Source organism: Oryctolagus cuniculus, chromosome 4 (genome assembly GCF_051225735.1).
Source record: "Oryctolagus cuniculus isolate XC-2025 breed Fujian yellow rabbit chromosome 4, ASM5122573v1, whole genome shotgun sequence".
In the NCBI taxonomy this organism is placed as follows: domain Eukaryota; kingdom Metazoa; phylum Chordata; class Mammalia; order Lagomorpha; family Leporidae; genus Oryctolagus; species Oryctolagus cuniculus.
Genome location: NC_142870.1, coordinates 164,584,730 through 164,606,198, shown reverse-complemented (window position 1 = coordinate 164,606,198; position 21,469 = coordinate 164,584,730). Strand labels below are relative to the sequence as shown.

Genomic DNA, 21,469 nt, shown 5'->3' with positions numbered 1-21,469 from the left:
CAATTGTTTTGAAATTCCTCTCAGCTGTTATATAGCAAAATAGTTTGTTCCATTTTACTGAAAAGTAATCCATTGTATGAAAATATCCTTTATGATAATTTACAGCTTCTCCTTTAACAGTAACCTGGACTTTTGTCGATTTTTGGCTATTATGAATAAAGTGTTACTGTACAGACCTTTGAGTATGTACATTTCATTTCTCCTAGATTAAGCTACTAATTCACGGGCATTTGCATGTTCAATGATGTCAGTGTTCCTAACTGCAGCCATTCTGGTAGGTTTGCCACTCCAATTACTAGAAGTTTGTCCTTAAGTTATCAAGTTCCTGAGGTTCTGTTCAAGTTTTTAAATTTTTTTTCTAACTGTTCTTTAGATTGGCCATATCTGTGTGTTCTATCTTTAGGTTTAAGACTCCTGGAATTTCCTTTCTTTATACATAAGACATTGTATTTTCTAGTTCCAGAATTTCCATTTGGGTCAAATTCTGTTAAGAATTCTTGTGTTCTGATTCATTTCAATCATTTTTCTTTTACATTCTTTAGCAATTATAACAGCTGCTTTAAAATCTTTCTCTGCTAAAACCAACATTCAAGTTATCTCAAAGTTAGCCCTCTGTTGGTTTGAGAATTTATCAGTTTGCCTGTTTCTCTGCACACTGAGTGATCCTGCATTGTATTGTGAATATGACATAAAAAGTTTGGGTTCTGTTTTCTCTATTTAATTTACTTTGCACCTATGTACACAGTTTCCAGAGCCAGCCTTACACCAAATCCTGTCCTGGATCTTCAAGACAAGATTGAATGGTTTTGTGTTGTTTATCAAAGTACCTGTCACCCTACAGGGCAAATACATGCGGTTCTTTTCTCTTCAATGTTTGATGAACTCCCTATGACATCTGTCTGCTCTTTATCATCTAATGAATGCCTTTAGATTGCTTTTCTTCATCTACTCATAGGTTATCATTGTTTTCTGCAGAAGGCCTTGTATGATAGCGGTAACATGCCATGACAGAAGCAGAACTTCTTATAAATTTTTAAATCATAGCAAGGTTGTAGATTATATAGGGTGTCATTTGCAATTTGTGTTTAATACATAGTTTGCCAGCAACTCAGTTCATTTTTCATAGTGGGTATTCATCATTTCCTTACCTATAAGAGTCTTTATACACTTAGGTTTTCAAATCTTTGGCATATATATTATAAATATATCCTCCTACTTTGTGATCTTTCTTCCTATTATGTTTATGGAAGATGATATACCAAAACTTTATTTTTATATTTTACAATACTGTAATTTTTTATAGAATGCACGTTCATTATGGAAGACATTTTAAATACTATGAAAATTAAAATCATTCATAATCCATCTTCTCACATTCTCTTTAGTTAATGTTAAATAGTTTTCAAAATTTTTTAAAGTATCTACTGAAACTGAAATTACATACATTCTATGACCCAACAACCTCATTCTTGGTGGGATTTTAACTAAAATGCATACAAGTGGATACCAAAAGACATGAACATGAATGTTTACAGAGGCATTATTTGTACAAAAACTGAAAATAATCTAATAGTCCATCCCAGTATACTGGATGAATAAATTCTAGGATATTCATAGAATAGTATTTACATGACAATATAAATGAAGTTAGCTACTGTAACATGCAAACACATGAATGCATCTAACAACATTATGCTGAGTATATAAGTCAGACAGAAAAGCACACACTATAGGGGTCCACATAAGTTACAAAACTCAGAACTTATCTATGAAGTTTGCAGTCAAAATGGTATTGACTTTTGGAGATAGAAAGGGTAGTGACTGGGAGGGAACACAAAGAAGACTGATTTACAATAATTTCTATTTCTTGACTTCAATGATGGTTACAAAGGTTTAATTGCTCTGTCGCAGTTCACCAAATTACACACTTATGATCTGTACATGTAGGATATGAAGTTTTAAAGAAGGTAAAATGTTTTCATTTTGGAGACTATGAAGAAAACTATACAACAGTCTTTAATCCATCATTTTCCTCCCATATTTCCAGACACTTATTAAATATTGAATGTATTTTCCTATATGCATTTCTATCATTGTTACAATTACAATTATATGATCTATTTTAATGCTTTACATAGGCTATGAGAATGCTCATATTCACTAACAATAAAACCAAATCAACTATTCATTACCCATACTATTTTATTTCATATTTAACAGGTAATTCAAATTATTATGCTATGTGAATATTAATGTATTTTTAATGCATAAATGTCCTGTTGTTTGTACATGTTAAGCTATAGCACCAAAACAAGTACTATGTGAAATACTGTTCAATAATACTGAAGGATAGTTTGTTGTTGAATTAACCTATCTGTGTAGTTACGGTTTGTCATAAAAAGTAATCTAGGTGCAATCTTAAAGAAAACCAAGGAACAAAAGTAAGTTTTTAATCTACCACTGTCAAAGTGGAACACATGTTCTGGTTGTACACTAACAGAACTCAAGCTGTTTACACACAATTAAACTACAACTGTATATCCTATTCCTTTGTCTCCCTTTGTTAACTTTTAATATAATCTAATAAAACAGTTTTAAATTTAAATGTCTGATAATATCAAAGCTAACATGTCCAAAACTAAACTTCTGATCCACAACCAAGAAAAAAACCACATAAAATACAATGTCTCTACACACATCTTCCTCGTCTCTGCTAGTTGTAACTCCATTGTTTTACTTGTTAAGATGAATAGAGCCATCATCTTCCATTGCCTCAACCTTCAAAATATATCCCACATGTGCCCATTCTTATTACCTCCAATTCACAGCTACCACCATTCTAATACACAAGAATTTGTTACTTGGATAATCTCAATCACAACCTTACTACTGTCTGTGATTCTGCCCTTGCCCTTGCCCCCAATTCCATCTTTTTCTTCAAGGTTGTTTTTTGTTTGTTTGTTGGGTTTTTTTTTTTTTTGGGTGACAGGCAGAGTTAGACAGTGAGAGAGGCAGAGAGAAAGGTCTTCCTTCCATTGGTCATCCCCCAAACGGCTGCCATGGGCCAGCGCACTGCACAGATCCGAAGCCAGGAGCCAGAGGCTTCCTCCTGGTCTCCCATGTGGGTGCGGGGCCCAAGCACTTGGGCCAATCTTCCACTGCCTTCCCAGCCACACCAGAGAGTTGGACTGGAAGAGGAGCCACCGAGACAGAACTGGCGCCCCAACCAGGACTAGACCCCGGGGTGCCGGTGCCGCAGGCAGAGGATTAGCCAAGTGAGCCAAGGCGCTGGCCTCTTCAAGGTTTTTTATTTGAAAGTCAGAGTTAGAGAAAGAGGGAGACAGAGGAGGAAATCTTCATTCGCTTGCTGACTTCCCAGATGGCCGCAATGGCCAGAGCTGGGCCAGACCAAAATCAGGAGCCAGGAGCTTCATCTGAGTCTCCCACCTGGGTAGCAGAGGCCCAAACACTTGGGCCATCTTCCATTGCTTTTCCCAGGCCAGCAGCAAAGTGTTGGATCGGAAGTGGAACAACTGGGACGTGAACTGGGGCCCATTTGGGAGGGCAGCATTGCAGGTAGCAGCTTTATCCACCATGCCACAACTCCGGCCCCTATCTATTCTTGACACAGCAGCAAGTACTATCTTGTAAGTCAGACTCAGTCTCCCTGCATTGTTCAGTCATCTTTGTCTTTCCATTTCTCTTGGGTACCCAGAAGTCCTCAGTACTTACAAGATCATAAATGATTGTGCCTCCGATCTCTTTGCCGAGCCCCCCCCTTTTCACTATCCCTCATTCATTCCATCCTTTCCACAGTGAACCTTTTCATCCCTTGAACCTATGCAGTGCTATTTCTTCCACCCAGACGATTCTTCTCATGGGTAACTGTCTATCCCCTTCATGAATTTTGTCCAGATGTTATTCCGGAAGAGCCTACACTGGCCCCCTTATTAAAAGCCACACTCCCATTCCTATACAGCACTGCCCACACTCAATATTATTTCCTCCAGAGCAATTAGTTACTTAAAATGTTTACTATTTACTCCCTTACACCTAGTGAGAGGTAAGGTCCAAAACTGCAAAGTTACTGGTCTGTTTTATTCACTGTGCACAGTAAGTATGCCAGAATTAACTACATTCCACACAAACTCAAGGTTTCACTCAAGTGCTCAAATGAGTCAAAATTAATGTCCTTCATAAAAGAATTTTAGAAATGTAATAATTGACTAACACTAAAATATATGCAAATAACAAATGCTAATACAATTGAAGCAATATATCAAAATGTGATAACGGGGCCACACTGTGGCGCAGCAGGTTAAAGCCCCAGCCTGCAGCACTGGTATCCCATATGGGCACCGGTTCGAGTCCTGGCTGCTCCACTTCTGTTCAAGCTCCCTGCTAATGCACCTGGGAAAGCAGTGGGGGATGGCCCAAGTCTTTGGGCCCCTGCACCCATGCGGGAGACCTGGAAGAAACTCCTGGCTTCTAGCTTCGGATCAGCTTAGCTCCAGTGGTTGCAGGCATTTGGGGAGTGAACCAGTGGATGGAAGACCTAACTTTCAAATAAATAAAACAAATCTTAAAAGAAAATACAGTAACAAATACACTTGTTCATGGGCCTTAGAGTAAAATCTCTAACTTCTATTTAACTGAACAGAATTCTGGAAATCTGAATAAATAAGAAATCAGTACTATTTAGAACTATCTCTTTATATGTCATTTAGGATTTATTCCATACTTTTACATACCTCCAAAAAAGAAAACCACAAAAAAACTGAAAGGACATACATATTGGATTACAATTATGCTCTTTAACTTCTAATTAAAAATGTCCTTCATAAAAATATATTACTTTCATGTATGGATTTTTTAAATGTAGCAACATTAATAAAATACTGCCTTTATCTGTTTTACACATTACAATTCAAAGCAAATTCCTGCCCCACCACTCAAAAAAGGACTACCTACTTTTTAACTGGCTCAAAATCTACCATTCTAATAAATCCGAGTTTTGTATGAAACTGCCTTCTTTATTATTTATCTAGCAGACATAGAAGATTCTTATTGGAATGTATTCCAGTCAAAATAGAATTATTATCTGTGGTATTTGCAAACAGTTTACCAGAGACAGGCTCTGATCACCTAGAAAGAATGCCAATTAAAACTGGAGATTCGTCAGGTAGTTTAAGTGAAGTGTGATCTTGTACTTGGATTTTATATACAAGTGCTCAGTGCTGTTTAAAGACCATATTTAATTTTGGATTAATTTCTCATAAGATGAAAGGATTTAAGTCTATTACAAGAAAATAATTGAAAGTTGATATCTAGGAATACCAGAATAAAAACCTGTTAATGAAGTACTAGCAAAGAGCTACATTCTATTTTATAATATGCACTAATATTTTAAGCTTAAAACCATGCAATTTTTTGTTCAGTGTAGATTTTTTTTTTTACAGGCAGAGTGGACAGTGAGAGAGAGAGAGAGAGACAGAGAGAAAGGTCTTCCTTTTGCCATTGGTTTACCCTCCAATGGCCGCCGCGTCCAGCGCACTGTGCTGATCCGAAGCCAGGAGCCAGGTGCTTCTCCTGGTCTCCCATGGGGTGCAGGGCCCAAGCACTTGGGCCATCCTCCACTGCACTCCCGGGCCACAGCAGAGAGCTGGCCTGGAAGAGGGGCAACCGGGACAGAATCCAGAGCCCAGACCAGGACTAGAACCCGGTGTGCCGGTGCCGCTAGGTGGAGGATTAGCCTATTTGAGCCGTGGCGCCGGCCAGTGTAGACTTTTCACAAGTACATCTTCAAAGATGAATTGCACAAATTGTCTAAAACAGTATATTCATTCTGTCCTACTCTAGTCAATTAAACTTAACATTTAAAGATTTCATTTCTTAAACTAAAATACACTACACCTTTCTCTGAAAAGAAACCTAGCCATTTTATTTCAGGGTATTTATGTTCTATTACACATATTTTATTGCAAACTGTCCTGTTATTAGAAACAAGACCTTCATATTAAACTACTAAACCTGATAATGGGGTATGATTGAACAAATGTAACAGAGAACCACTGCATCAATGAAAATAATTCAGCTGTATTTGTGATTGATATAGGTCTATTACGATTTCACTGACATAGCATCAGGCCTCAGAAACAAACTTAAGTACTTACTAGTAATTAACTTTTATTATGTCCATGTGCAGAAAACAGTTACTGTAATAGGCATGACACTGCCAAATCCTTAGCAATGCCAGCTTGTAAGGGTTAGCCCTTAGCCGGCATCCGAGAACTTGAATTTCAGGAGTATCCCCACCATAAACTGATAAAAGTAGCTCACTGTGCCCAAAAAGTTTGTGTAAACAAAGTGATCATGCTGAACACCTGCTTTTCTCCTGGGAATCTGAAATTCCAGTGTGTTAGCCAGAGGGTGCCCATGCAGATCAACTGGCAGTTAACACTCCGGGAACGAAGTCTCCAAGGAACTATACTGGTGGACAACATTTCCCACCTGCTGCATTTCAGTCTGGGAGGAATAAGCACATAAGTGACTCAATTAAAAGTATTCCTGGAAGCCTGCATCCGGATTCCTCTCAACTTTGTCCTATGTGCCTTTCCCCTTTGTTGATTGTGCTGTGTATATGTTTTATTGTATTAAATCTTAGCCATGAGTATGACTAAGTGCTGAGTCTTTCCAATAAGTCACCAAGTCTAGGGGTGGTCCTGGAGATCCTTGACAGTGCAATTTAAGTCCAAAGAGCAGAAACTGTACCTTATGTCAATCTCTTAGAGTACAAACTTAGCTTATACATAACAGATATCATAGTCGGTGATTATATGTATCATCCTCTTAATATATCCAAACAAATCTACAGATGTGTTGTAGTTTTACTTCAATGTTAATATCAGTGAACCGGTTAACGACAAAAATATACACAATAATGATGGTACAAAAACAAAGAGAAAGCTTTTGACAGGTTCAAGAAACAGCTGGATAGAAGACTGATGATTATGACTATGCAAATTCTGTAATCCTCCAATTTCTGTTAATGATGTTTTGATAGTTCTCTTCCTGCCAACTTTTCCAAGACTATCCCGTGTTATTTTTTTTTTCTATTCATCTGTCTTTGGAATTTGGAAAAATCCAATGTGAGTCAAGTTTATCTGACAGAAGAGTGCAGGCATTTTATCAAGCTTCTGCGTCATCTAACTATGGCACCGTGATTTTCAAAGAAACAATTTATTCATACTTCCTCCTACTCTACTTAATTCATTTAGAACTATACCCCACTTATTAGTCTAAAGATCAAAAAGACTGCAACACAAAGGATTCATTAAAAGAAGACCCAAGGCAGTGCTGTGGCGCAGCGGGTAAAAGCCCTAGCCGGAAGCGCCAGCACCCCATATGGACACCAGTTCTAGTCCTGGTTGCTCCTCTTCTGATCCAGCTCTCTGCTATGGCCTGGGAAAGCAGTAGAAGATGGCCCAAGTCCTTGGGCCCCTGCACCCACATGGGAGACCTGGAAGAAGCTCCTGGCTTCGGATCGGTGCAGCTCCTGCCGTTGCAGCCATGTGGGGAGTGACCCAGAGGATGGAAGACTTCTCTCTGTCTCTACCTCTCTCTGTTACTCTTTCAAATAAATTAAAAAAAAAAAAAAATCTTAAAAAAAAAAAAGACCCAAGGGATAAAAGTCAGGAAGAAAGACTAAACATTCTAAGCCATTTCTGATGACATAGCACTTTTTTGGTCTTGATTTTTCATGGCATAAACAGAAGCAGGCTCTTGGTTTTAAAGCAAATATCATAATTCAACAGTTTTTATTAAATGTCAACTATGCATTTCAAAAAATAAAAGAAATAAGCAATTTTTATAAAAGCAATTCAATGACTCTTCCCTTTATGGAATTTCTACTTCCAGAAGAGAAACTTTTAATACTTGAATGCATACTTTACCAATATTTATGACCAGGACTACATCTTAAAAACATGAAAACACTAATAACAAAAAATATAAAACATCAGATTAGTAAAGTCAAACAGGTGCAACAATCAAGTTGAAAGCGGTTGCATAGCTTATCAAGTTATCTCCCTAAAACACAGGTTGGAAACTCCCAAATCCAAGAATGATGTTCCATCACCACTACTGGTAGGAGGAGATTTCTGTCTTGGCTTTGGGAAATGAGCAAAGTAGGAGGGAGTAAAAGATCTAACCATTCTAGAATTTTCCTTCAGTTCCATTCCCAATGTACTCAGCATTCATTGTGTTAATGTCTACCAGTGTATTTTAGTCATTTATTCTAGTGGCACTTACTCACTGCCAGTACCATCACTGGCAAAGAACAGCGTAAAGTTGAAGTTTGTGGTTAAATTAACTTTTTTGATTATAGAGTTCATAATCTTATCAAAGTTTCCACAACAGTAAGATCAGACATTTCAAATCTATGAATTGAGAAAAGGAGTTATACACTATTTTTCTCTTTAAAAACAAACACAAACTTTAATATTTTATCTTACATCCTTAAAACCTCATCTATAAAGAAAAAGATTCTCAGGTTGATCCCAGGTTAATAATAACAACACTGCTTAACTGTCAAAAAGTTGTAGTTTTCATTATATTAAGGTGGTACAGCTACTGTAAGTTGTACAAATTCACTGTAGAATTAGAATCAGTAAAGTTAAATTTTATAAGTTATAGGGTATATAATGTAACATTCTACATGCTATCTGTTGCTTAAGACAAATTTTGATTGTGTTCAAACACTAGGTGAAATGTGCAGCTCAGACTATGTAATCAGTATATACATAAAAACCAATAGTGTATAGATAATGGAGGCATCATGGAAGCTGGTTAAAAAATTATAATGAAGAGAGAACTAGTAAGAATATAGCAACCTGGCTGAAATTGATATTCATTAGGGTACTCTTCACATCAATAGGGAGCATTTGGACTCTGTGGTCTTTATCAGTGTCCCAGCTGGTAATGGTTGAAGGTTAATGCTTTACCCCATTCTGTTCAATTTTCTATCCTAATTAGCCCTCCAAATCTATAGCTGTGAGCACCAAGTGTCTGTGCTCAAAAGAAACTAATTAATGCTAGCAAATTAGATCAAGTCCAAAGATCCAACAGCCAAACTCTTAGTTAAATGCTCCTTGTTAATAGGAAGTGTGGCTGTCAATAAATGCTGTGGGTGACTATAATGAGGCATCTTTCTTTCATTGAAAGTGATTTCATTTCTCTTTGTCCCTGGAAAAGCTGTTCCATTCCCTTCACAAACCTAAGTTGCTGGCAGTGTGACCCAATTCTTATGATCAGCTGGGTTGAAATGACACATACACACAAAAATCAAATGAAAAGCTTTCCTAAATAATGTTTCAGGAATTTAGCACAAAGTAAGATCTCTTATTAAAATTCCTATATCTTTACCCAAGACCCATACAATCAGCATGTATAATGATTGTGTAAAAATCCTCTAATTATTTAATAAAGCAAAAGCTAAACAGGAAATAAACCACAATAGGGTTATCTTGATTCTAAATGTCTTATTGTTCAGTTTAAATGCAGCTTTCTTCTGATGCTTGAGCAACAGTAATGTAGTCTTTCCTAATTCACATGGTTAAACAGAGAGGATATTAAGGATTTAGTATTCCTTTATGAAATAATCCATTTTAGATTCTGAAACACTGTTTTGAACCATATGGCCTAAAAAAAATCAATACTAGATAAGAAATTCAAATATTCAAAAATCAATTATAGCATACATTATGATAAGCTCAAATGCAATGAAATAATCCAAACGAATTTTGGGTTTTTTGGATGCTTTCAGTATTCAGAGACTGTAAGCATATTTTTAAAAAGCTAAAAATTTAACCATGTCAACATCCTCAACAACATCTGATGAAGTGAAAATTAGACTTTTTCTGTACCATTATAAGTAGTTACACAACACAAATATTTTGAAGTAATTCTCTATTATTTCAAAGACCAAAAGCAAAATATCACTCTCTAAAGGTAAAGGCATTCTAAAACCCAAAGCCATATACAACCATTTTGCATTTTCATCTGAATCATGTCAGTAAGTCTATAATTGAGTTAGCTAATTTCCTTTCATCCTCAATGAGAATAATGCATTAAAAAGCAGCACAAATACAACTTCCTACTGATATATCTGTCTAAAGTTATAAGTAAATCTTCCTGGTAGTTAATTTAACACTGTAGCTTTCTTTTCTTTAAGTTTTACCCTCCCTCACCTGAATGAGGATATATATCCGCACTTTAAAAATCTGAGGCAGTGGAGGATTACCACTTGAGACGATCAGCACGACACCTGCCAACGCCAGATGTGCACTGAACCTTGCCTGCAGGTGCCAGGGGTGGGGTTAGAGGGAAAGTACTCCAATTAAACAACTAATTCACCGTGAGAGCAAGAATAACACTGAGTAATTATTTGTCTTAAATTACTAATTTATGAATGGATTTAGAAGTTGAATAGTTCATAAGAAGTCATTTAACACAGATGACCATCACACGATGGCGAGTCTACAGAATTACTCTTATTTTATTGCCTCCATACATCAATTGGAAAGGTCATCTCTAAAGGGTGGGAAACAGAAGGTGACAGAAATGTTCTTAGTATCCGAATGTTTGACACAGTCCTGGAACTAGAGTTGACACAGACTGGCCCTGCTGCAGACACGCCTGCAGTGCCCACCACCCTCACTAAGAATCCCTGCACCCCCTCAACAGATGACTGACTGCATAGGAAAGCTAAGGGGAGTTAGCGCAACAGCCTGCATCAGCTCAATGTTGCTACTTTGATGGCCAATCCAAGACAGATTTCTTTTTAAAAGGCATTTATTCCTACAGTATTCTTTCATCTGCTTTTCTAACTACTTATCATATAGAGGTACCACAGACGGACTCATTTTTACCTTAGACTGCTTTGTTTATGTTTTTGCTGGAACGTTACATACTAATTAATATGTCCCCAGACGTGTAGGAATATTTCATGTTAAAAACATTTTCCAAGAAAACAAGTTTATGTGGGTGCCTACGACATACATTTACGTGAGAATCATCTACTTAGAAAGCAAAGCAAAACAAAAAAGACCCAGACTCATTTAAGTCCTACTGGGATTCCATTAATAGACGATGACATTAAAGAAAATCATACTAGAATATATATAGGAATATGTTGATAGATGACAAACAGGCACATAGTTGGCTTGATGATACTTATTTCCCTGTCAAAAATTATCAGAAACTCATTTCTCCAAAATACATACACCAAGTTTTTCTCTATATCTAACTGTACTTCTGGGAAAAAATGGATTTTTACTAGTAATTTGAGGAAATATTTTTAAATTGTAAATGTATTAAACACAGCCTGGAAGTTCTGAAAGCTGACATACTGGTATCTCAGTGAAAGGGTGAGAAGCAATTCATACATGTTAATTCACTGACTACTTGACTCTGAGGCAAAGGATTAAATTCAGATCATATTATTAAAAATGAATTTGATCTTTATGAATATTGGAATCCTACCTTGAACTTGTTCAGAACACCTCTCTTTGGCCTTCTCTCTCATTATTTTAGGAATCAAAACGTCTTTTTCAACATGTCTGAGATGCTGCTCTGGAAAAAGAAAAAAACAGGTTCTTTAATACAGTAAAGAACCAAGTAAGCCAAGAGATTAAATAAAAAGTAAGCACTCGGTTCACTTAAAGCCTATGTACAGATCGGTGCTGTGCTGCGACAGCTTAAAGCCCTGGTCTGCAGTTCCAGCATCCCATATGGGCACCTGGTCAAGTCCTGGCTGCTCCACTTGCTGTCCAGCTCTCTGCTATGGCCTGGGAAAGCAGTGGAAGATGGCCCAAGGCATTGGGCCTCTGCACCCACGTGAGAACCAGAAGACGCTCCTGGCTTCGGATCGGCACCGCTCCAGCCGTTGCAGCCATCTGAGGAGTGAACCAGCGGATAGAAGACCTCTCTCTCTCTGTCTCTGACTCTCTAACTCTTTCAAATAAATAAATCTATGTAAACATAATAAAAAGTTGATTTAAGAAAAAAAGATTTAATTATCTATCTTAAAGGCAGAGTTACAGAGATCTTCTCTCTGCTGGCTTACTTTCCAAATCACACAAGAACTGGGGTTGGGCCTGGCTGAAGCTAGGAGCCTGCAACTCCATCTGAGTCTTCCATGTCGTTACCAGGAACCCAAGCATGTGGGCCACCTTGTGCTGCTTTCCCAGGAGCATTAGCAGGGAGCTAGATCAGAAGTGGAGTAGCCAGGACACGAACCAGCTCTTATGTGGCATGCTGCCATCACAGGTGGCAGCTTAACCAGCTATGCCACAATGCAGGCCCCCAAAACCCGAATTTTTCACAACTTGATAAAATTATGCTTATTGCATTCACTGAAAATCATTCAAAATACCTTTTTATATACAATACAAAAATGTTAGGAATACAGGCAATACCTTTCTAAAACTTTCCACAAACTTTATTTCAATATTTGTACTTATAATATCTTCCATGTAACCTTGTCAAAAATAAATCATTTCCTTATTAATACACAAAAAAGGATTTTCACCAATACTGAGATCCCAGAATAGGTGAAGATATTTGAGATTAAAAGACATACAAGTACTTCTTCTACCTCGTAATAAGAAAGAGCTGGCAGAAGAAAAAGCGAAACTACAGATCCATACACAAAACAAAGCACACGGGATTCCTACACTTAACTTCGACAATGAGACTAAAATGGCAGACTGGTCACCTGCTCCAGAATCATACCCGCTTTTTAAATTGAGTGTTAAACAAGCAGCAAGCGTCCTCAGTGAACCCAAAGTGACAAGGAACCACAGAAGGACAAATGGCAGATTCAGAGGTAATCATACTCCATAGAATACTGAGGAAAAAAACCGATGCCAAAGGTGGGTGCTTCGTGCCGAGAAGCAGCAAACATGGGGAGCCAGGAAACTTCCCTGGAGGAATCTTAGGAGGTGGAAATATTTGAGTAGGAGTCAGTCACCTCCTGTGCTGCCTTCAGAACATGGGTAAAAGACGTAAATACTGCAATCTATCCCCAAAGGATCAGGATGTTTCACAGTATCCAGTGACACCCAGGTAGACAGGGAATCCTAGGCTCCTCCTGGTACTCTATTGCACCCACCATCTTCCAGATGCAGGCAGCTATCCACTGATCATGGATATTTTCAAAATATCTCAAAAAAGCAAATAAAGTCAGCACAGAACGACCAAGAGTCATCCAGATTTGAAGAAAGGCACACAAAAGAACAAATTCTTATTAAAGTAACCAATTCCTAAGAGGTTAAATGAGTAAAAGGAGTACGATTTTAAAGTATAATTAGGCCAGCGCCGCGGCTCAATAGGCTAATCCTCCGCCTGTGGCGCCGGCACCCCTGGTTCTAGTCCCGGTCACTCTTCTTCCAGTCCAGCTCTGCTGTGGCCCGGGAGGGCAGTGGAGGATGGCCCAAGTGCTTGGGCCCTGCACCTGCATGGGAGACCAGGAAGAAGCACCTGGCTCCTGGCTTCGGATCAGCGCAGTGCGCCGGCCGCAGCATGCCGGCCGCAGCGGCCATTGAGGGGTAAACCAACAGAAAAGGAAGACCTTTTTCTCTGTCTCTCTCTCACTGTCCACTCTGCCTGTCAAAAATAAATAAATAAAAATTAAAAAAAAATAAAGTATAATTAACATTCTGAGGCAAATAAAACGATGAGTCCTCAGACAGAAATGGACCACAGGTCACCTGAACGTATTTTGCTGAAATGTCTAAAAGCCCCAAATCCTGAAAGGTTCAGAGGGGAAAACGCTCTGCCCCCATGACAGAGGCATGACAATGAGCAGTATAGCCTATCTTACTGGCAAGACACAGATGCCACAAGACAACAGAGAACACCCCAAGGTACTGAGAACTACTTTATATCCAAGATTAAGAAATCAATTCTATCACCACTTAAGAGAGGAGTTAGAAGTGTGCATTTACCCTAGTAGCTAAGCCACTCCCATCTTGTATGGAAATGCCTGGGTTCAAACCCTGCTCTGGTTCCCGACTCCAGTTTCCTATCAATACAGCCCCTGGAGGCAGTTTTGATGGCTCCAGTAACTGCATTCCTGCTATTCACATGGGGATACCTAGGCTGTAATAGCCGAATTAGGACTATAAACCAAAACACCTACACATGGCTTCTCCATTTGCTATGGCTCCAAGTATGGCAGTGGGTTCTAAAAGAGAGCAATCTGAGAATGTCTGGAATGTTCCAAGATAACCAAGTGAAAGCTCTATGGCCTTCAGACCTTATTCTGGGAGCACCATTCCTGCTACATGATATATTTCAAGCCACTAAGAAAAGCCCACATGCAATCAGAGGGGAATTATCATTCTATGTCACAAGGCCATATTGCAAAACAGCATGAGAGATGAAGATAATGTTGTGGCCTTGGCCTTTTTATAAAATAAAAGCTGCCACAAGTAATACAAAATATACTGATAAAATAAAAATGAATCCATGAAAAATGAGGATACATAAAGCACATTATAATTTTAACATGTAAATTTAAATGTTTTTCTAAAGTACTTGAAAAAAACATTATCAACTAACTTGATCTAACATTTATAGAATATTTCAATTAATAACAATTAATATTGACCAATATAAACCATACTTTGGCTATGAAACAAATCAACAACTCTGAAAGAATTAGAGCCATTCAGAGTATTTCTCTCACATCAATGTAATTAAACTAGAAATCTCTCTGGATAATCTGAAAATATCTGTAAGGTAAATAACACATTTTTAAATAGCTCATGGGCATAAAGATGTGTCAAGATGTCAAAGGGAAATTCAAAAGTAGTTTGATATGAATGAAAATGAAATTATTATTTATATATCAAAATCTGTGTGATCATCTAAAATAGTATTAAAACCCTATGTAGGGGCCTGCACAGTGGTGTGGCAGATTAGACCTCTGCCTGTGGCACTGGCGCCCAGCGTCAGCACCAGTTTCTGTCCTGGCTGCTCCTCTTCCAATCCAGCTCTCTGCTGGTGGCTTGAGAGGGCAGTAAGGAATGACCCAAGTGCTTGAGCCCCTGCACCCACATGGGGACCCAAAGGAGGCTCCTGGCTTCAAACCAGTCCAGCTCTGGTCATTGCAGCCATTTGGGGAGTGAACCAGCAGATGGAAGATCTGTCTGCTTCTGCCTGCTTCTCTTACCATAAAACTGCCTTTCAAATAAATACATAAATCTTTAAAAAAAGGGGGGGGGGCACTATGGCGTAGTGGGTAAAGCTGCTGCCTGCAGTGCTGGCATCACATATGGGTGCCAGTGCGAGTCCCAGTTGCTCCACTTCCAATCCAGCTCTCTGCTATGGCCTGGAAAAGCAGAAGATGGCCAACATGCTTGGGCGCCTACACCTGTCAGGGGGTCCCTGAAGAAGCTCCTGGCTTCTCAGCAGCTCAGCTCTGGCCGTTGCGGCCATCTGGGGGTGAACCAGTGGATATGAAGACCTCTCAGTCTCTCCCTCTGTCTGTAACTCTCTCAAATAGAATCTTAAAGGAAAAAAAAAAAAAAAAAAAAAAAAAAAAAAAACCTAAGCTAAAATCAATGAAATCAAAGCTGGTTCTTTGAGACAATAATTAAAATCAATAAACCACTTCTCAGACTGAGAAAAAAAGCCAAAAATTTTAAACATCAAAAATGAACATTGGGGCTGGCGCTGTGGCATAGTAACTATGGGCACCAGTTCGTGTCCCAGCTACTCCTCTTCCGATCCAACTCTCTGCTTATGGCCTGGGAAAGCAGCAGAAGATGGCCCAAGTGCTTGAGCCCTTGTACCTGCATGGGAGACCTGGAAGAAGATCCTGGCTCCTGCCTTTGGATAGGCCCAGCTCCAGCTGTTACAGCTATTTGGGGAGTGAAATAGCAAATAGAAGACATTTCTGACTCTCTGCCTCAAATAGATAACATCTGTTTTTTAAAAGTGGTGAAAATTTTTAAATGTTAATAGAATATTATAAAAATATTGGCCAGTATATTTGACAATTAAAATGAAGTGGAAAAATTCCTCAAAAAGCAACCAAACCTCACCCCAAGACACAACTAGTATGGCCTGTTTATTAAAGAAACCAAATTTATTGTTAAAAGCCTTTCCACAAAGGAAATTCCAGGCCCACATGGCCTTGCTGAGGAATTAACCAAGTATTTAAGAAAAAAATGCCAATTCCACACAAACTGCTCTAGAAAATTACTCTGAGGCCAGCACTATCGTGGTAATGAAACCAGACAAACGTATTACAGGAAACTATAGTCCAACATCCTCCCTGAACATACCTGTAAATGCAAAAATGTTAGTAACAAGATTAGAAAATGGAATCCATTAACATACAGAGATAATATTTCATGACCAAGCAGGATTATCCCAGGATTACAAGATTCATTTAACATTCAAAAAACAAGCATAAATTGTCATATTAAAAAAACTGTAAAAGGATAAACATATGGTTTTCCCAATAGACAAGGAAAATACATTTGACAAACATCCAATATCTAGTTCTTAGGAAGAGAAGGAAATTTTCAACAAACAGCATCACAGAAAACAGCTAAAAATCATACTTAATGGTGAAATGCTGAATATTTTTTCCCTATAATAGGGACCAAAATAAAGTCTGTTCCTACAACTGCTATTCAGAATTTCTTTTTTTTTTTATTTATTTTTGAACAGGCAGAGTGGACAGTGAGAGAGAGAGAGAGAGAGAGAGAGAGAGAGAGAGAAAGGTCTTCCTTTGCCGTTGGTTCACCCTCCAATGGCCGCCGCGCTGTGGTCAGCGCACTGCGCTGATCCAATGGCAGGAGCCACATACTTATCCTGATTTCCCATGGAGTGCAGGGCCCAAGTACCTGGGCCATCCTCCACTGCACTCCCGGGCCATAGCAGAGAGCTGGCCTGGAAGAGGGGCAACCGGGACAGAATCTGGTACCCTGACCGGGACTAGAACCCGGTGTGCCAGCGCCACAAGGCGGAGGATTAGCCTAGTGAGCCGCGGCGCCGGCTCTATTCAGAATTTCAATGGATGTTCTGGTCACTGCAATAAGGTAAGAAAGAAAAGGTATCCAATCTGGAAAGAAGAAATAAAACTATAGTTATTTAATTACATGACTGGCTACACAGAAAAGTTGGACAAAATCTACTAATTTATTAAGTTTATAGAAAAGTCGCCAGATGCCAAGACCAACACACAAAAGTCAAATAGCAATCACATAGAACAAAAACCAGAAAACTAAAAGATAATTCAATAGAAATTATTCAATTTGAAAAGTTGCTCATAGAAGAAAAAGGATAAAGGTAACTTAGAACAAGAATGAAGAAAAGTAACATAAGAAGTTTATGTCAAACTGTTAATGAACTTTTAAAATTGTTTTCAACAGAAGCAAAAGTTATAATATTCTCAGCGTATAGAAGTAATATTAAAGATAACTTCATCGGGGCTGGTGCCGTGGCATAGCAGGTAAAGCTGCCGTCTGCAGTGCCAGCATCCCATATGGGCGCCGGTTCAAGACCTGGCTGCTCCACTTCTAATCCAGCTCTCTGCTATGGCCTGGGAAAGCAGAAGATGGCCCAAGCCCTTGGGCCCCTGCATCCGTGTGGGAAGACCTGGAGGAAGTTCCTGGCTTCACATCAGTGCAACTCCAGCCATTGGGGTGTGAACCAGTGGACGGAAGACCTCTCTCTTTCTCTCTCTGCCTCTCCCACCTCTGTGTAACTCCGACTTTCAAAGTAAATAAATCTCCACAAAAGAAAAAAAAAAAAGACAACATCATAAAGGTTGTGGGATAAAGCAATTTTGGTGATAGTAAGATATCTAAACTCCACTTGAGAGATAAAACGTTGATGCTAGTGGTGATTTCTGGGGCAATCGGTTAAAAAAAAAACTAAACGATAAAGTAAAAAGCACTGAAGATAAATTAGATACTAAAAAACTGAAGCAAAGTATCTTCTCTGACCTACAGCTGGAAATCCAGAAGATAAAGAGGAAAAACTGCTAGCATTTGGTTATTACACAGTAAATTTCTAAATAATCCAAAGGTCAAGGAAGAAATGGAAAGAGGACATATTAATTTACCTGAATGAAAATATAATACACCAAATTTGTAAGACAAATTTGTAAAACAGCACAGAGAAATTTATAGCAATAAATGTTAACAGTTAAGAAAGGTCTCAGATCAATAATTTTAGCTTCCACCTGATAAAAAAGACAAAATGAACCTAAAGTCAGAATGAGGAAATAGAAATCAGTAAACACAATAGAAAAAAAACAAATGAAATAAGCAACCAAAGTTGCTTTTATTTTCACAAAGATGAATACAATTGGCCCAGCTGTTTATTAGTAAATTCCACAAAATACTTAAACAAGTTAAACCAATTAATTAATATGGTACATAAGACCAATATTATTCTTATATCAAAAGCAAAGACATTATTCATAGAACGCACAGAAACCAATCCCTCATGAACACAGATGCAAAAATCCTGAACAATCAGCAAGTCAAACCCAGAAATAAAAATATAAAACCAAGTTGAGTTTATTCTAAGGATACGAAGCTGGTTCACTATTTGAAACTCATATCAATGAAATCCATCATATGAACGATTTCTAAAAAAAGGAAAATCATTTAACCTTATCAGTTGATGCAGAAATAACATTGGCTAAAACTGAATACACATTCATGAAGGAAAAACAAAAATTCTTAGTAAACTGGGAATAGGAGGAAACTCCTTTAGCCTAATAAAGAGCATCTGCCAAAAAACAGTAACTAACATCATACTTAGCAGGAAAACAGTGAATATTTTCCTTCTAAAAACACAAACACACAATAAAACTGCACATCAATACATGTAAAAACCGGTGAAACTGAAAAGTTAACATGTCACCCCATGAGAAGCTATATGAAGAGTACATGAGACAGATTTTTTTTTCAAGTTCATGAGTCTATACTTATTGTAAAATAAAAAGTTTAAGGAAGAAAACTTCTAAAAGAAATCAAAGGAAAAAAATCTTCATGATTCAGATTTAGGCAAAGTTTTTATGTATGATTACTAAAATACACGATCCGTAACAGAAAATACACTGGACTTCACCAAAATTTCAAACTTTCGCTCTGTAAAAGTTCCTATAAAGACCAAAACATGAGTCACAGAATGGGAAAGCTACAAATCTCATCTGACACAGGACTTGCTTAAGAATACAAGCTCATGGGGCTGGCGCCATGGCTCACTTGCTTAATCCTTCACCTGTGGCACTGGCATCCTGTATGGGCACCAGTTCTTGTCCCGGTTGCTCCTCTTCCAGTCCAGCTCTCTGTGGTGGCCCGGAAAGGCAGTGGAAGATGGCCTAAGTGCTTGGGCCCCTGCACCCACATGGGAGACCGGAAGGAAGCACCTGGGACTGGCTTCGGATCTGAGCAGCTCTGGCCGTAGCGGCCATTTGGGGAGTGAACCAACAGAAGGAAGACCTCTCTGTCTCTGTGTCACTGTCTGTAACTCTACCCGTCAAATACATTAAAAAAAAAAAAAAAATACAAGCTCAACATCATGTCGAATTCAACAGTCAGAAAACAGCAATCCTACTAGAAATGGGCAAAATATTTATACACCACCCCAAAGATAGAGAGATGGGATTGGGGGGGGGGGGACTTAAGATGCTGTGCATCACTGACCATCAAGGAAATTCACATTTAAAACAAGATGCCACTAGACATATTAAGGATAAAAAATTTTAAAAATATAATAATGCAAAATGCTGGCAAGACTCCGGAGCAAGTGGATCTCTCAGCCTCTGGTACAGAGATATATAAAATAGTGTAGCCATTCTGGAAGATACGTGTGCAAGTCTAACGTACTTATATGATCCAGCAAATGTACTCCTCAGGATTTGTCCTAGAAAAACATCTGTTCAAACAAAAACCTATACACAATGCCCACTGTGGCTTTCTAATAGCCCAATCTGGAAATAATCACACACTTCTTTGACAGATGAATGGATAAACAATGTTCATCCAGACAATGGACTATCACTCAGCAAAAGACATAATGAACTTTTGATGGACAAGTTGGATGGATCATAAGTGCATTATGCTCAGTATAAAAGGTAACAAAAGGTAAAGCATATGAGTCCATTGAGTCCATTTATGTAACATTCGTGAAGTGACAAAATTATAGTGATGCAAAACAGATCACCAAGGGTGCAGGTATTAAGCGGAAATGAATTTTCTTCGGGGTGATGAAATGGCTTTATGCTGTGGTTATCGTCCTCATAGTAACTAGGCAGTTACTTCAGTATAGTTACTATAAGTAACTATATTCTATATACTACAAGTAATTATACTGGAGTATCTATTACTGTAATCTTCACGTAACTGTAGATCAAAAAAAATTCAAGAAACAACTGATGAAGTTGGACTAAAATATGTAATAAGGTCAACAGTATAATTTCAACATCAATTCCAGGTTTCCTCCTTTATAACAAACCATAGAATCTCAAAAACATTTATCACCGGGCAACAGAAGCCAAACATAAGAATATATACTGCGTAACTTAAGGACATGCGATGCTAACCTACACTGGTAAGAATTAGAACAGTGGTCACCCACATGACTCAAAAAGGTACGCTCTGATCTTAACTGGGTGTGTACATGTACATAAACTCACTTATAGTCAGTCAATTTCCCTGGACAGTTTACCTCAATTTAAAATAGATTTGTACTTTTTGAATCATAGTGAGAGATTGCAACAAAGAACTACTAGAAATTAGATAACCAAACAAAAATGTTTTAACTTTCTCCTTAAAGATAGTGTTCAGGGTTGGCCTTGTGATGCAGCAGGTTAAGCAACCACCTGCAGCATTCCCATCCCACTGGTTTAAATCCCGGCCACTCCACTTCTGATCCAGCTCCCTATTAATGTGCCTGGGAAAGCAGTGGAGGATAGCCCAAGTTCTTGGGCACTTGGGACCCACATGGGGAGACCCAGATAGAGTTCCAGGCTCCTGGCTTCAGCCTGCCTCAGTCACAGCTGTTGCAGTCCTTTGGAGAGTGGAGAATCTCACTCTCCTTCTGTCTCTCCCTCTCTCTCCATAATTCTGCTTTTCAAATACAGAATAATTTTTTTAAAAATATTTGCTCATCTTTTATTAAATACATTTCTGTTAGTAAGGCCAACTTTTCATAAGTAACATGTAATTATTTACTGATAGTGAATAGGCCCAATTTTTAAAAATATTGTCCTTATAATCAGCATCACCTTATTCAAACTGTCATTACTAATTTTTTAAGTCTTTTTTTTAATTTAGTTGAGAAACAGATAGTAGAGACAGAAAAAGAGGTGCTGCCATCTGCTGATTCCCTCCCCAAATGCTCACAACACCCAGGGCTAGGCCAGGTGGAAGCCGAG

General features: G+C 38.3%; 1 protein-coding gene across 4 annotated transcripts in view; it reads right to left on the bottom strand.

Moving 5' to 3' along the window:
* The window catches only part of CMC1 (C-X9-C motif containing 1), a 73,501-nt gene that overhangs the window by 41,941 nt on the left and 10,091 nt on the right, over nucleotides 1-21,469 (bottom strand). For 3 of the 4 annotated variants that reach the window (XM_008266086.4, XM_051858907.2, XM_070072883.1), the window contains one exon: nucleotides 11,542-11,631. The exons of the other annotated variant lie outside the window; for it this stretch is intronic. In XM_008266086.4, coding sequence (XP_008264308.1) covers nucleotides 11,542-11,631 — 90 coding nt within the window. The remainder of the gene's footprint in view (nucleotides 1-11,541; nucleotides 11,632-21,469) is intronic. 4 annotated transcript variants of the gene reach the window in all.